Raw genomic sequence first — 15,005 nt, 5'->3', positions numbered from 1 at the left:
GCCACACGCAGCCAGCGTCATTCATCTATGGCGTCTGCCTGGTCCTGAAGGGTTGGGGTTTGAGCCCTCAGCTTGAGGAAGTCTTTAGATATGCAAATACAAAGGGCACAGAGAAGGGAGTCTGGCCTCCCACTGGCAACAGGGTCCTGTCCTGCTCCCCATCCCTAGCCAGCTGGTCTAGGCCCACACTCCCTGCATGTCCTCTGACCTGTGGATATGCTTTTCCCTCTTGACCCTTTCTCGGCTAGGTGCTTTCGACCACCCGGTCTACCTGTCACAATCCACACCAGCCTGACATCTCCACATCGATGCTCTGAGATCTGCCCAGGCCTAAACATATGACCCCAAAGCCCATTCTTTCCTAATCCGGCAGTGGGGGCAGACTCTAAAATGGCATGCCAGGACCCCGGCAGGCTGTCCTATGCGTGTATCATACCACTGTAGTTCAAAGTTGGAATGTCTTTTTTTCCTTTTTTTTTTTTACCCCCTCTGGGGTTTGGAAACTTTATTATGATGATGTGCACGTGCTGGTGTGGTTATGTGCTTCGTGGTGCGAGACCTCTCTTTATCAAACACATCTGACAGCCTGCTGCGCACCAGGTTCTAGGCTAAGTGCTTTTTGTGGGTTACTGCTGATCCTCATTATAACCTTTCAAGGTAAATATTTTCATCACCGGATGGAGAAATCAAGGCTTAGAAATCACATTGTTGTGCAGCGTGAATTTGAATGCAGCCTTGTCTTCTCCAAAGCCTTCCAGGCCCCTTCCATTAAGGGGATGGTTGAAGATATAGTAACGGCAAGTTGAGCACATTAAACAGAATCGGAAGGATCGTGTGGTGGTAGCTTTTTGTTTTTTCATGTCAAATATGTTTTCAGTTAACTTCAAATACTGTGAGGCGAATTTCACCTTATGGTGATGAGTCAGAGTCCGGTTGCTTTTTTGATCCTGCTTGGAAACCCAGAATGTGCCTAACACAAAAGATGGTCCATAAATAGACTCATAAAAAGGATGACTTTGAAATGAGGCATCCCCTAAGACAAGAACTTCAGCTCTGTGGCGTTTTTTTTTTTTTTTTTCCTTCCCTCTGTCATAGCCTTCTGAGCCAAAATAAAGACAAACTCTGGCCAGCTGCAGGTTGCAGTTCCTGAAACAGGCCAGTTGGTCAGTCACTGAGCCTTGTAATCCCAACCACTTGTGGTAAGAAAGGCCTTTAGTAACTGTATACCTTGAATTATGTGATGGCCCCATAAAAGGGTGTGACACATGGGGCTGAAGTCAGAGCACAGATCAGGGAGTTGAAGTCCCTCTGGCCTCTGTGGAAAGTCACTGAGATACATCCTGCAGTAATCACGGCATACTGGCTCAGCCAGATGCATACCTACACTGTGCCCTTCTCTCCAGAATAGCCTCGTAGACTACCTGGATTAGGGCCGCGAAAACTGCATTTTGGGTACAAGGACTAGCGCTGTGATTTAAAAGACGGCTAATTAACTTTGGGAAACTTGGACATCATGAGTGCAAAACTCAGATTCTCAAATATAGTTTTGCCACTTAGAAAGAATAGGTTGTCAGCTTTCTACAGGAGGGTTCACTAGACTGAATATGACTAGGGTGGGAGGATGAGGGAGGCAGGTATGAACTTGGTTGGCTGGCAGGAGAATCTGAAGTCTCCCCTAGATTCCCACTCAAGTCAGCTCCCTGAGGGTTTTCGAGCATCGAGGCCCTTGGCTATTAGTCTGGTCTGGACCCAGGCACAATTAGCACCTTGGCAGCGTCCCACCTTTGAGGGCTCCCAACCACCCCTGGCGTTCAAAAGATGGCTGCTGTGCCTTAGGGAAGACAGATTCAGGCCAAAGGCCTCTCCTCTGAGCCCTCCTGATTCTGATTTCCCATAGCGGCAACCAAGGGCCAAACCCCAGCAGCAGCAAGCTCAGTGGTGCTCGCAGCCTCCAGGGGAGCAGACATTTCCAGCAACCCTGGCAGGGCGGGATTTGCGAGGGGAACTTACTTAAAGGGTGCAGATGCCCCTTCCCACCAGGCTGAGGGGCGGGGCCTCAGGCTGGGGGTGGGGCCTAGGACTGGGGCGGGGCCTTGAGGTGGCCAAGGGCTGGGGGCGGGGCCGTGTGCGGGCCGAAGGTCTCTTACTGTGATCGTAGCGGAGCGCAGCATCAATGAAAGCGGCCGCTGGGTAGAAGAAGACGCTGAGGTCGAAGGTGGGCAGGTCATCGGCCTCGACGCCGTGGTACTCGATGGCCATGTCGCGGTAGTAGTCGGGCCCGGTGTCTACGTTCCAGCTGCCGTGGGCCGCGTTCAGCACGTGCGTGAAACCTGCCTTCTGCAGCCTGTAGCGGTCCAGCGCCGTCGCCCTGGGTGCGAGGGAGAGAGGCTGGTCGGCTGTGCGGAGCCTTGGCCTGGACCTGGGGGAAAGTCGGGGGCAGCCCACGGGTTTCTGCTCTCGATTCCAGCTTCCAAAATAAGGCCTAGCCGTTGAAATGAAGGACTTCCCTAGTCCAAGCCCTGCTCTTACTGACCCCTGGGCCGCTGTGCCCTATTCTTTCATTTTCTGTATTTCATTCAAATACAGAAAAGCTTGGTGCTGGAGACTCCAGTGGTCCACGGGAGTGGACTGTCAGCTGCCAGATCCCCTCTAAGGCCATCAGAATAACCTGTTCATCAGGCAAAACTGAATGTAAGGGAGAGGGCCACCTTCATAGAGCCTTGGGGAGACCCTTTAAAGCGGGCCCCTCCTCTGAACCCTCTGGATGTTTACAGTGTTTGGAGGTTGGGGCTTGAATGAATGGTTTAAGATGGGTCATTCAGGGAATTCCCTGACGGTCCAGTAGTTAGGACTCCACCCTTCCACTGCAGGGGGCATGGGTTCGATCCCTGCGCGGAGGACCTAAGATCCCGCAAGCCCTGTGTTGTGCCCTCCCCCCAAAAAAACAAAAACAAAAACTTGAAAAAAAAAATAAGATGGGTCATTCAGTGTGAGGGTTTGATTGGGATCTGGCAAAATTCTTAATCTTGATGTTCAAGAGATTGGTGAACACAGTGCAAAACCTTTGCTTTGATAAGTGAATCATTGTCTACTTGGGCAAAGCACTGTTCTGAAGAGGAGAGCTGTTTGAGCAGTCTGTTATTGGAATCGATTTTAGGAAGTTCTTGAAGCCAAGAATTTCCAGGAACAAAGAGTAAAGGTCATGTTAAAGTAGGTGACCTTAGAACATGGGGCAAAGGAAGCGGGAGTTATTTCGGCCTAGAAGGGCCAGGGGATACTTTATTGGAGAGAGGGCTTTGAGCCTGCCTTACTACAAGTGTCAACACTTGGTGATGGAGGGGAAGAGGGAGGCAAGGGCACGCCCAAGCCAAAGAAATAGCACAACCTACGGGACGGAGGCTGGAGATAATGAAGGCCTTTCAGGAAATGTTTATTATTTCCTGTAACCAATCATTTTTCCTAAATTTAATGATTTAGAATCTATTGTGTGCCAAGCACTGTCCTGGGTACTGATGATGCAGCAATAAGCAGGTTAGTCAAGGTCCCTCGGGAAGCTTAGATTCTGATGGGGAAAGCAAATAAGTGGATAAATAATTTCAGATAGCAGTAAGAGCTGTGTAGAGTGACTGTGGTCCTGTTTTTGGTAAGGTAGTCAGGGAAGGCCCCTGCGGGGAGGTGGCATTTAAGCTAAGACTGAGGGGTGATAAGGGCATAGGCAGAGGAAGAGTTGGAGGGAAAGTGTTTCATCCAGGCAGAGGCAACAGCAAATGCTAAGAACAGAAGGGAGACTAGTGTGGTTGTAATAGCAAGGGTGGTAGTGGTACAAGGGGAAGCTGAAAAGGGGGGCTGGTTCACGGTGGGCCCTGTAGACCATAGGGAAGAGTTTGGATTTTACTCTAAGTAATGTGGTATGCCACATGCCACAGAGGAGTTTAAGGAAGGGCTGAGCATTGTTTACTTTTTTAAAGATCAGTCTGGCTGATGCATGGAGATGGGTTGGAGAGGAACAAAAAATAGAAGCGGGAGCTCTGTTGGAGGCTGTCATGGTTATACAGCCAAGAGAGGAAAGTGGTTGGACTAAGTCACAGCAGACTTGCTGATGGATTGGGAATGGGGGCAGGGAGGAGGGGACTGGTTTGGCCAGAGCATAGCATATGAGAGGAGAGATGAGAAAGGTCTGGAGAGGGAGTGTGGGATGTGACCATGGAGTGCTTGGATGTCAGGATCTGCATTTGGGGGTCAAGGAGAGCTTTTGATGGTGTTTGAGGAGGGTGATCCCATCTGAGCTTCGAGATGACATCTCCCTCAACAGCACAAAGCCCAGTTCTACAGCTCAGGGAAGAGGTGACAACGGTCTGGAACTATAACAGTAAGAGGCTAAAAGTGGCAATGCGCTCCAGCTGAGGACTCATCTCAAGGCCACTGGTAAAAGGACGTGGGCAGAAGTGAGCATATTGGATGCCAACATGGATCAACACCCTGGGCGGGGAGACTCCATGCATTAGAAACACAAGGCACGGTCCCTTGGCCAAGGGCCCCTCATGTATCGCTGGTTTCCTGGGGCTTTTTATTGGTCATGAGAGGAACCACAGTGGAGTCCAGTGTTTGGGAGAGGGAGACCTGAACACAGGCATTGAGCTTTTAGAAACATGTGCAAACAGCCCATGGGAACTGAGGCGTGGGGAGATGGGGAGTTCCACCAAGCCCCGCAGCTGGCTTTTAGGGCTGCCATCCTGACTACGAAACCCATTCTGCTTTCAATTTTTCCTCAGAAAGGTCTGTTTTTCATTTTTCTCCTCATCCCAAAGTATGTATACAACAAACATTATGCTTTGGGGACATAGATCTGCGCTCAATTAAAGCCTCCACTAATGCAGTCCATCTTACTGAGTAGCAATCAACCTTACTTTGAGGTTGAGCTCAGTGGAAAAATTAAAATTAACTGTCCTTGACAGGAAGTTCCTACCCACTGTAAAGACTGGTCTCGCTGGGTTCCGCAGCTGGGTTTCAACATAATCAAATGGCAGTAACAGTTTGCACTTTGCTGCTTTGGGGGTCAAGGATCAGGGTAGATACGCAACAAGACTCATCGCGTGACACCTCTACATTCAGCGCGCCGCCCCACCAGAGCTGGTTTTGACTGTGTCTGAGGGAGAGAAAGGGGCTCATGTGGAGGATTAGACCTGGTGGGTATCCTGAGGCCCAATGCAGGTTTTCGGGCTCTGTGGCTACCTGGGCCCGGAAGGGGAGGTGGTGTCCTCACACACCCCTCTGGAGATTTCCCCCAGCTTGGTTTACTTAGAGTCCAGTTGAGGGCTCTGGGTGGTATCCGCAGCAGGATGGGGATTTGCAAATACACAGAGTGACTCTCAGTAGACAGTGGCTGTTTTGGAGGCAGATCCCCAGTTGGCGCAGACACCTAGCTCATCTATCACTGGGAGTGGGGTGGGGTCGGAGGGTGCCGCCTGGTGCTGCGTTGTTTAATTTTCTTAACGTTCAGGGCCACCTGCTCAGATATGTGGGAAAGACTAAGAAATGTGCCTCTGCTGAAGGAGAAAAGCTCAGAAGAAAAACAGGGTTAAGAAGTTACTTCTAGGATTTAGGTGATTCAGGAGCCTAAACAACAGTTTCTGGTTGTTTAAGAAAAATCCTAGGTGTAAGTAATCTATTGAGGACACAGGGTGGGAAGGGGAAGCTGGGACGAAGTGAGACAGTGGCATGGACATATATACACTACCAAATGTAAAATAGATAGCTAGTGGAAAGCAGCTGCATAGCACGGGGAAATCAGCTCGGTGCTTTGTGGCCACCTAGAGGGGTGGGATAGGGAGGGTGGGAGGGAGATGCAAGAGGGAGGAGATATGGGGATATGTGTATATGTATAGCTGATTCACTTTGTGATACAGCAGAAACTAACACAACAATGTAAAGCAATTACACTCCAATAAAGATATTAAAAAAATAAAAATAATATGTCATCTAATTACAAAAATAACACATGTTCTATGCAGAATGTGGAAAACATATTCCCTCCCACACAAAAAAAAAACACCTGTATTTCTACTCCCTAGAGATAAAGACTATTTGCCTTTTCATATAAGATCTTCCAGTTGTAAGGAGAAACTAACACACCATTGTAAAGCAGTTATACTCCAATAAAGATGTTAAAAAAAAAAAAGATCTTCCAGTTGTTTTTCCATGAATAGATTTGTATATTTTACATAAAGGTTGGGGTGGGGGTTACAATACTATATATACAGTTTCCAAAACTTTGCATGGTGATATATTGTAAACTTTTTTTTTTGAAGCATTTTTTATTTTATTTTATTTATTTATTTTTGGCTGTGTTGGGTCTTCGTTGCTGCGTGTGGGCTTTCTCTAGCTGCGGCGAGCAGAGACTTCTCTTGTTGCGGAGCAGAGGCTCTAGGCGCGCGGGCTTCAGTAGTTGTGGCACGTGGGCTCAGTAGTTGTGGCTCATGGGGTCTAGAGCGCAGGCTCAGTAGTTGTGGCGCACGGGCTTAGTTGCTCCGCGGCATGTGAGGTCTTCTCGGACCAGGGCTCGAACCCGTGACCCCTGCATTGGCAGGTGGATTCTTAACCACTGCACCACCAGGGAAGCCCTGGCAGGTGGATTCTTAACCACTGTGCCACCAGGGAAGTCCCTGTAAACATCTTGTTAGGTCAACATACAGCCTTCAATAGCTGCATACTATTTCATTCCATAGGTAAATCTCAATTTTACCTCATCAAGCTCCTAGCTTTGGACATTTGTGTTCTCTCTCTCTCGTCTCTCTCGTCTGTCTCTCTCCTGGAGAGAGAGTGATGGGTGTTACAATAAGAAACACTGTAAACAAACAACTTGCTGTGTTTCTTTGGGCACATCTCTGTGTCCTTAGGAGAGATTTTTTTGAAGTGGAATTGCTGGGTCAATGGACATGAGCATTTTAAACACAGTTGATACTTGTTACTAAATTATCTTCCAGAAAGTTTGCTCAAATTAACATTCCGATTTTTGTTCATTGCTAATTTCATACACCAAAAAAATATGTCTCATTTTCATTAATTTATTTTAGCAATGAGGCTGAACATTTTCTCCCACGTTTGTTGGACTTGTACGGTTTTACTTTTGAAGAACGTTGTCACATCCCTGTTTTTGACCCAGATCTCTTTAGCTCTTCTCCCTGCCCGTGAACCTCTGGCCTCGCTCTGGATTCTGAATCTGGGTTGGAGGGCCAAGGAAGGGACTTTCTTCCTCAGAGACCTTCCCTCCCTTCCTCCTTCTCCAGCCTGGTCCAGCCTCCTTCCAGCCCCTCAGAGTTCCTCCAGGAAACTTGCTTTAACCAGCATACCCTCCACGTTGAGGAGTGGCAAGTAAGAGCAGTCTCCCTGGGCAGAGCTCTTGGCATTCCACTTTTTCAGACCCCTTGGGGGCCCTCCTGATTCCCAGCCTACATACCTCAGCCCCTGTCCGGAAGTCCATTTCCCACAGTTGTGTGCTCTCACAGAGAGGACGAGGGACATGCAAGTACGCGTCTGTACAAGCCATCCACCAGCTGCCTTGCAGTGGGGAACCAGATGCTCCCGTGTTGCCAGGATTCTGCACTGGGCATTGACGAAAGTCCACGAAAGCTTGGGCAGTTCTCCGTACCCTCACGTCTGTGAGGGCCCACTGAGTTCCCGCACCTAATCATGGACTCCTGTTCGCCCACGGCCCACATCCTGTAATCTGGCACCTTATTTATTCTGATGCGTGTGACACTTGTGGTGGCACGTCAGCTCGTGGGCGTGACCCTGATGGTGACCTTCTCCTTCTCTGGAGTCTTGACCACACCTACTCCTTGCAAATGAATTTTAAAACAGCAGGCACATTTCTAGCTTTTGATCTCCCTCAATTCACCTGATATGAAAGCGAAATTCACTAGCTGTCTGGTTTTTTGGGTGTTCTTGTTACTTGCTGATGATGAAGCTGTTTGGCTGTGAGGCTCTGCAGAAAACACAGGGCTCACAGGTGTAGTTTGTAAGCTTGACCCGCTGCATGAACCAAAACAGTGACCCTCTGGGACCCTCAGTTTTCTTTATTTGTTAAATAGAACCAATTACATGGGCAGTACTTTCCTTACAAGATTCTTGTAAAGTTGAGTGATGCGATATTCAAGTTTCTTTAAAAGGTTAAAAGATAAATTCCGGGGTGGGGGGGCAAACAATAGGAAGATGCACGACAAAATGTTATCAGTGGTTATCTCTGGGTAACGGAATCATAGGGAATTTTAATATTCTTTTTGTCTGCGCTTTGTAAATTTTCAGTAATGAACATAACATATATTCACTTAGTGGGTAAATATATACCATGACTTTTATTGATGTTCTATCCTTAGTTCTCAGGAGAGACTGTTGCAAAGACGTAAGGTGGTCTCGGTGTTTTTAAGTCCTTAGAGATCTCTCCATCATCTTCCCCACCCCCCTAGGCTCTAGACCTCCAAGGATGGAGGCTAAGAGGGGAAAGACAATGCATGGGAAGCCTGGTTTCAAGAAATGGTGTTGTATTAATCACTAGACTAGGCATTTGGCTAACCATGAAAGGAAATGGTTGACATCGCTGGGTGAAAAGCTGTCACCCAGCATGAGAAGGCCCAGCCGGGCCAGGGCCACCGCGTCTCACCCTGGGCACCTTGCTCATGACTGGTGCCCAGTTGTACCTTAGTCGCCTTCGGTACCTCGCAGCTCAGAGTCTAGGTTTTCTAGTTCTTTCAGGTGACATTCAGCATGTTAAATTGTCAACCTTGGCTGTGTTTTTGCTGCCCACCCTGGAGAAGCAGGTCAAGTTTTAGCTCTACTTGGTGCCTCAAGGCTGAATTAGTTCTTTCTTTTTTGGGGGGAGAGATTGCAGCTGTCCAGGTGCACCAGTGAGAGGTCCTCTCTTGAGCTGAGGACCGTCTCAGCCATTGATTTGCCTTCACCTCACTCTCCAGCCTCTTCGGCTACAGGCCAGCCCCAGAGCTGCCACTGGCTTCAGAGGCTGTTGGTCTGGTTGGGAGCAGAAAAGCAGAAAGGGTGAGCTGGAGAGACCCCTGGCAAGTGAGCTCAGGCTGGGTGGAGCTGGCACAGGCATTTGAAGAGTCAGGCTTTATAGGGAGGGGCTGCTGGCTGTCGATGACCCCAAAAGCCAGACCTTGGAGGCGCCTGTAGTTATAATAAAAATAGGGCTCCCACCATTCAAGCAGAAGCAGAACAGCTTCACAGAGCCTTGGTGTTGGCTTATAGGGCTGCCTCTATCGTGAGAGGGAAGAGAGATTTCTCAATTATCCTGTTGCAGCCAAGCCTTACTCTGGGGAGCCTGTCCTGCCTGGGACTTTACAATCTCTTTGATGGTAGCCAGGATATTTCCCCTCCTGCTGACTACTGGGGAGAAACAAGACAGAAAGAAAAAAGAATTTGCTCAGAAAATGGAAGATGTGAATGAGATTTAAGTGAGAATATTTAAATTACAGAAATTTAGTGCTTTCAAGCATCCTCAAGCACTTCTGAAGCGCCCACTTAGGGACTGCTGATTGATAAGAGGTGATGAATTATTCTTATCTCATCATCAATGCCGGTCCCTGGCTCTCTGGAGGGCAACCCTTGGTTAACCTAATTTGAATCTAATTTGTACGACTTAAAAGTAATAAAACAAGTACGTGCTTGAGCCTAATAAAGCCTAATTTATTTAATAAGACATTTCTTAAAGAATTTTACTTTAGAGCTGGAAGGGACCTTGGAAATCATCCCTTTATTTTACAAATACAGAAACTGAGTCCCAGAACAATACGATGTTTTGCCAAAGGCCGCATGGAATGGCCACCCACGCTGGAGGCTTGAACTCTCTGCCCCATATCCTGCTGGAGGGCTTTTGCTCTACTCCACACTGTCCGTAAGGTTCCCACTTGCAGATTCAGGCCCCCTACCAAGTTGTGGGAAATGAGTGGGAGAGGGTGCCTGTGCCTTGAGCCCTTGAGCGAGGAAGACTTCCGCACGAGGCCATCCAAAAGTTGGCTGCCTGGCCTGGACTGACCCCCACCGCTGACCCAGCACATTCCATACCAGCCACATCCCTCTCCCGTCGGTGGCCTCTTCTCGCCAGGCTGGGGTGATGGTGGAGTGGGTGGGAGGATGGGGGGGACATCTCTGCTCTCCTCAGGCTGGTAAGCAACAGACACGTGGAGTCACCAGGCATCCCATTTGGTGATCCCCTTGGGATAAGCTGAGATTGAGAAAATGCTTTAGGCGTTCTGAAACCCACAGGCGTGTAGGGCTTTGATGTGGTACTGCCCCCTCAGGCCTTAGGCCACCCGGGTCCCTGGAAGGCCGGGACAGCATCTGTGGAGGGAGTAGGCTGGAGAAGGCCCATTAAGAGGGACTTCCCTCCTTCCAACCTGGACTTGGGTTCATGACAGCATCTCCTGGGAGAAATTCGACCAGGGGTGTTTTCTGTCCCAGGGCTGCCCTTAGCAGAGGGACGCTGAGTGGCAAAGTGTAGTGACTGTTCTTTACCTTCGTCTCACACTGTGAGTTGGATTTCCAGAAGCTGCCCGATCTCTAATAGTTCACACACAGTGGGTGTGCCAGGAACTGTGCTGAGAATCAGCTGTATTAACCCATTGAATCCACATCTTCTAGGTGAAGAAATTGAAGCTCAGAAAGCTTGAGTGACTTGCCCGAGGCCACATGGGAACCAGTATTTGACCCAGACCTTGTGGCTCTAGAGCAGATGCCCAGCCATTCTGTGCTTGAGGTGAGGGGAGTGGGGAAAGAGTGAGCTGGTTCTTGGGGGTCAGTCTGGTGCCCAGCAGGTCCCAGGCATCGTTGGTCTAGACTTCAGAAGCAGCCGGTGGCTCTGGCTGCCTCAGGACACCCATTCTCACTCCTGCATCCTAACCACCTTAACTTTCAGATCCTTGGCTTTTAAGAATCTTAGGCGTTTTTAGGGAACGGAAAAACTCAACCTAAATGCAAATATCAAATTAAAAGTGAGGCTTCGTGCATGAGGAGCCAACTCTGAGCGTTTCACTGCTCTTGGCAATACCTACAAAGAGACGGAGAAACACAGGCAGCTGTGCCTGCTTTCAGCCGGGCTGTAACCTTGGTGTGGTTACCTTGACGGTGGAATTAACTTCTTTCTCAGTCAGCATCTGTGAGTCTCATTAACCTTGTTAAGTGGGTGTCAAGGAGGGACCCTGAGCAGAGATGGGGACAAGGTCAGGTGGGTGCTGACCTTGGTCCTCTCCTGGGCTGTGCACGCAGGTCACACACACTGACTGTGGAGCCTGCCTAGACTGTGCGTGTGTGTGTTTGTTTGGGGACTCAATTAGGCAGAGCTGGATTGAATCGAAAGGGCAGAGACATTCCCTTGGTTGAAGGAAGCAAACTTATGGTCAGATGTCAAGGAAGTAAGCATATCTTATTGCATCAAACCCTACTGTCTGTCACTCTATTACACTAGGCCATTTGTGTCCTGCTCAGACACTCAGTGGCTTCCTGAATAAAGTCCCTTGGCCCTGACCTACCTTCCCAGGTTTCTTTCTCACTAAGTAGCAATAATAACAACATTTGCATTTGTCTGTTACTTCATAATTTACAAAATGCTTTCACATTCCATTATTTCTTTGAATCCTCTCAGTAACCATCTTTAGAGGCCCAGAAAGGTGAAAGGACCTACCCAAAGCCTCTGCACCTGGAGACGACTGGGCTATGGTACATTGTGTGTTACTGTTTAGAGTGTTTGCTGCCCATCCGGAGGGGTGGGTTACACTTTCCTGCCCCATTGTCATGAGGCTTTGGCATGGACTTGCTTTGGCCAGTGAAATGTGGGCATCAGTGTCTTGTGTCACTTCCGAGTCAGTCTGTGGTTTGCCATGTCTCTCTTTTCTCTCTGCCGGGAGCCTGACAATATCCCAGAGAGGGGCTGAGTCCTGAGTCTTGGAGTCGAGTGGAGAGACCATGGACATGTCACACGAGGGAGAAGTAAACCACTGTCTGGTAGGCCAACAAGATGTTGGGGATACCTGTCATCACAGCACAGCTAAGTCTAAGCTGATCACACAGTAGTCAAACTTGGCTTAATCTCAGACCCTCTGGGAGCACAGTCTCTACTGCATTCATCCCCAATGTTCCAGATGAATCGCCCTGTTTGTTCGCACCTCCATGCCTTTTCTCACCCTGTTCCCTCTGCCTAGAATTCTGTTGAAATCCTATCCATCTTCCAAAGCCAAGCTTAGAATTCACCTCTCCTGTGATGCTTTCTCAGATCCATAATACCAAGCACTTACTGAGCATTTACTATGTGGCAGCTACTACTCTAGCACTTCACTTGTTTTAATTCATTTAATCTTCACCTGTGAGATAAGCCTTGTTACTGTTGCCATAGAAGAGGAAGAGAGGTAAAATAACTTGTCCAAAATCACACACTGGTAAATGGCAGAGCCAAGACTCAAACCCCATGCTCCTTCCAACCCACTACCTATTTCTCTTTTTGTTCCCTGTTACATTTCTACACATCTCTTCTCCTCAACTGGAAAATGTCTTCTTTATCTGACTGACCACATTTTCTTGATCCTGGTTTGAGAATATATACTGCCACTGCCTGGTGGTGTACCCTTGGGCTGGTCACTTAATTTCTCTGAGCCTCAGTTTCCTCTTTGTATTCCCCAAAGCTCCTAGCAAGGTGCCCAGTAAATACTGACTGACTAAATGGATGAACTCCATGAGCCTTGGTTTGCTCATTTTTTAAATGGGAGAGAGAATGGTACCTCCTTCATAGAGTTGTTGGGGGGTTTCAATGATGCCTAGCACAGGGCACGGCACATGGTAAGAATCCAATATAATTTGGCTATTGTTACTATTATAAGCTGTAGGAAAGGTAAATGTAGTATGTAATTACTACATAGAGAGAAAAAACTTACTTCTCACCATGGGGATTGGGAAAGATAACTTCATGGCAGAAGTGACTTGAGTGGACTTTGAAGAATGCATAGAATCTGGACACGGAGATGGGGTGAAGGGAAGGGCATTTTAGGCAAAGGGAACAGCACAGAGGAAGACACAGAGACAGTGTAAATCTTTAAATCTTAATCCTCCTTCCCCTATTTATACCATTTGTAGGGTCATGTCTCAGGAAATAATCCTAAATATTAAAAATAAGTTTATGCATAGAGATGTCCACTGCAGCATTATTTATAAAAGTGAGAATGTGAAAGTGACTGATATGTCCAATAGTAGGGAAAGTGGCTAAATAAATGATCTTCTATCCATCTGATACAATACATATATAATTATAGTTACTATTATATTATAATGAAATATATGAGAAGTATATAATAAGGGAAAAGTTTATGAATGATGCTATGTGGAAAAGAGACAAGATAAAATGAATAATCAATATTGTCGCAACTATATAAAAAGAATTTAAAACCAAATGTATCATGTAGAAAGTGTAGGAGGAAATTTACTGCAGTCTTAGTAGGCGTGGCTTGGCATGATGGACTTGGGTGATTGTTTTGAGATATTTAAAAGTTTTCTTCCTTACATTAATCACTATTTTATTATTATAGCTAAACTTTTTTTTTAATTAACTAATTAATTTATTTATTTTTGGCTGTGTTGGGTCTTAGTTTCTGTGCGAGGGCCTTCTCTAGTTGCAGCAAGCGGGGGCCACTCTTTATCGCTGTGCGCGGGCCTCTCACTATCGCGGCCTCTCTTGTTGCGGAGCAGAGGCTCCAGACGCGCAGGCTCAGTAGTTGTGGCTCACGGTCCTAGTTGCTCCGCGGCATGTGGGATCTATCCAGACCAGGGCTCGAACCCGTGTCCCCTGCGTTGGCAGGCAGATTCTCAACCACTACGCCACCAGGGAAGCCCTATAGCTAAACTTTTTGAGTGCTTACTGTGTACTAGGCACTGCACTAATATTTGACATGTATTATCTCAATCCATACAACCCTATGAGGAAGGTTCTCTTGTTAACCTATTACAAATAGGGAAGCTAAGAGGTCTATATTTATACAATGAGTTTACATTACTTTTAAAATAGGAAAACAATATAGTTACTACGTTTATGTAATGTTTTATTATTAAAAGATAAGAGATTCAGATTCCCCCCCTTTTTTGCTACTTCAAACAATGATAAACATTGTTGTACATATTTCCTTGTGTATTGGTACTCTTATTTCTGTAAGTCACATTTCTGAAAGCGATATTTGAGGTCAAAGTGTATGCATGCCTTTTTTATTTTGAACTAATTTTAGACTTACAGAAAGGTTGCAAAAATAGTACAGAGATTATTTGGCAATAAAAAAGAATAAAACACTGATACACACTACAGCTTGGATGAACCTTGAAAACAGTATGCTAAGTGTAAGAAGCCAGTCACAATAGGACATTTATTATTATTCCATTTATATGAAATGTCCAGGATAGGTAAATACATAGAAACAGAGCAGATTGTTGGCTGCCTAAGGCTGGGGGAATATGGGGAATTGAGAGTGATTACTTAATGGGTTCAGGGTTTCCTTTTGAGGTGATGAAAATGCTTTGAAATTAGATGGTGGTTGTACAACTCTGTGAATATAATAAAACCACTGAACTGTACACTTTAAAAGGGTGAATTTTATGGAATGCAAGTTATATCAATAACGCTATTGCTTTTTAAAAAGTAAACAATAGAGTCCCTATTTAGGGGAACCCAGGTTCCCCAATGTTCACAACTGAGAAATGATTGGATAAATTACGGTACAGCTATACTAAGGAATATTGAAAGTACAGAAGAGTATAATTCCTTTTTTCTGCTAAAAATTATTTAAAAGAAATAAAAACCCTTTAAATGTATGCATATATTTCCTTATGTTTGCAATAACATATATAAAGTGGCTTAATACTGGTTACTCAGGGCAGAGTTAAGAGAGGACAAAGGGAGATTATGCAGTTGGTTTTTATAACCCTCTATTTAGTTTAATTTAGTGTAAAAGGGCATATAATTT

At 46.6% G+C, this 15,005-nt stretch overlaps 1 protein-coding gene across 1 annotated transcript in view; it reads right to left on the bottom strand.

The window, feature by feature from the left end:
• Positions 1–15,005, bottom strand: part of DUSP29 (dual specificity phosphatase 29) — a 35,101-nt gene that overhangs the window by 7,489 nt on the left and 12,607 nt on the right. Inside the window, exon 3 of the mRNA XM_007166564.1 lies at positions 2,148–2,368. Within this exon, the coding sequence (XP_007166626.1) occupies positions 2,148–2,368 (221 nt within the window). The remainder of the gene's footprint in view (positions 1–2,147; positions 2,369–15,005) is intronic.

This window comes from Balaenoptera acutorostrata, chromosome 16 (assembly GCF_949987535.1).
Source record: "Balaenoptera acutorostrata chromosome 16, mBalAcu1.1, whole genome shotgun sequence".
In the NCBI taxonomy this organism is placed as follows: domain Eukaryota; kingdom Metazoa; phylum Chordata; class Mammalia; order Artiodactyla; family Balaenopteridae; genus Balaenoptera; species Balaenoptera acutorostrata.
This window is presented reverse-complemented; position numbering and strand designations above follow the sequence as displayed.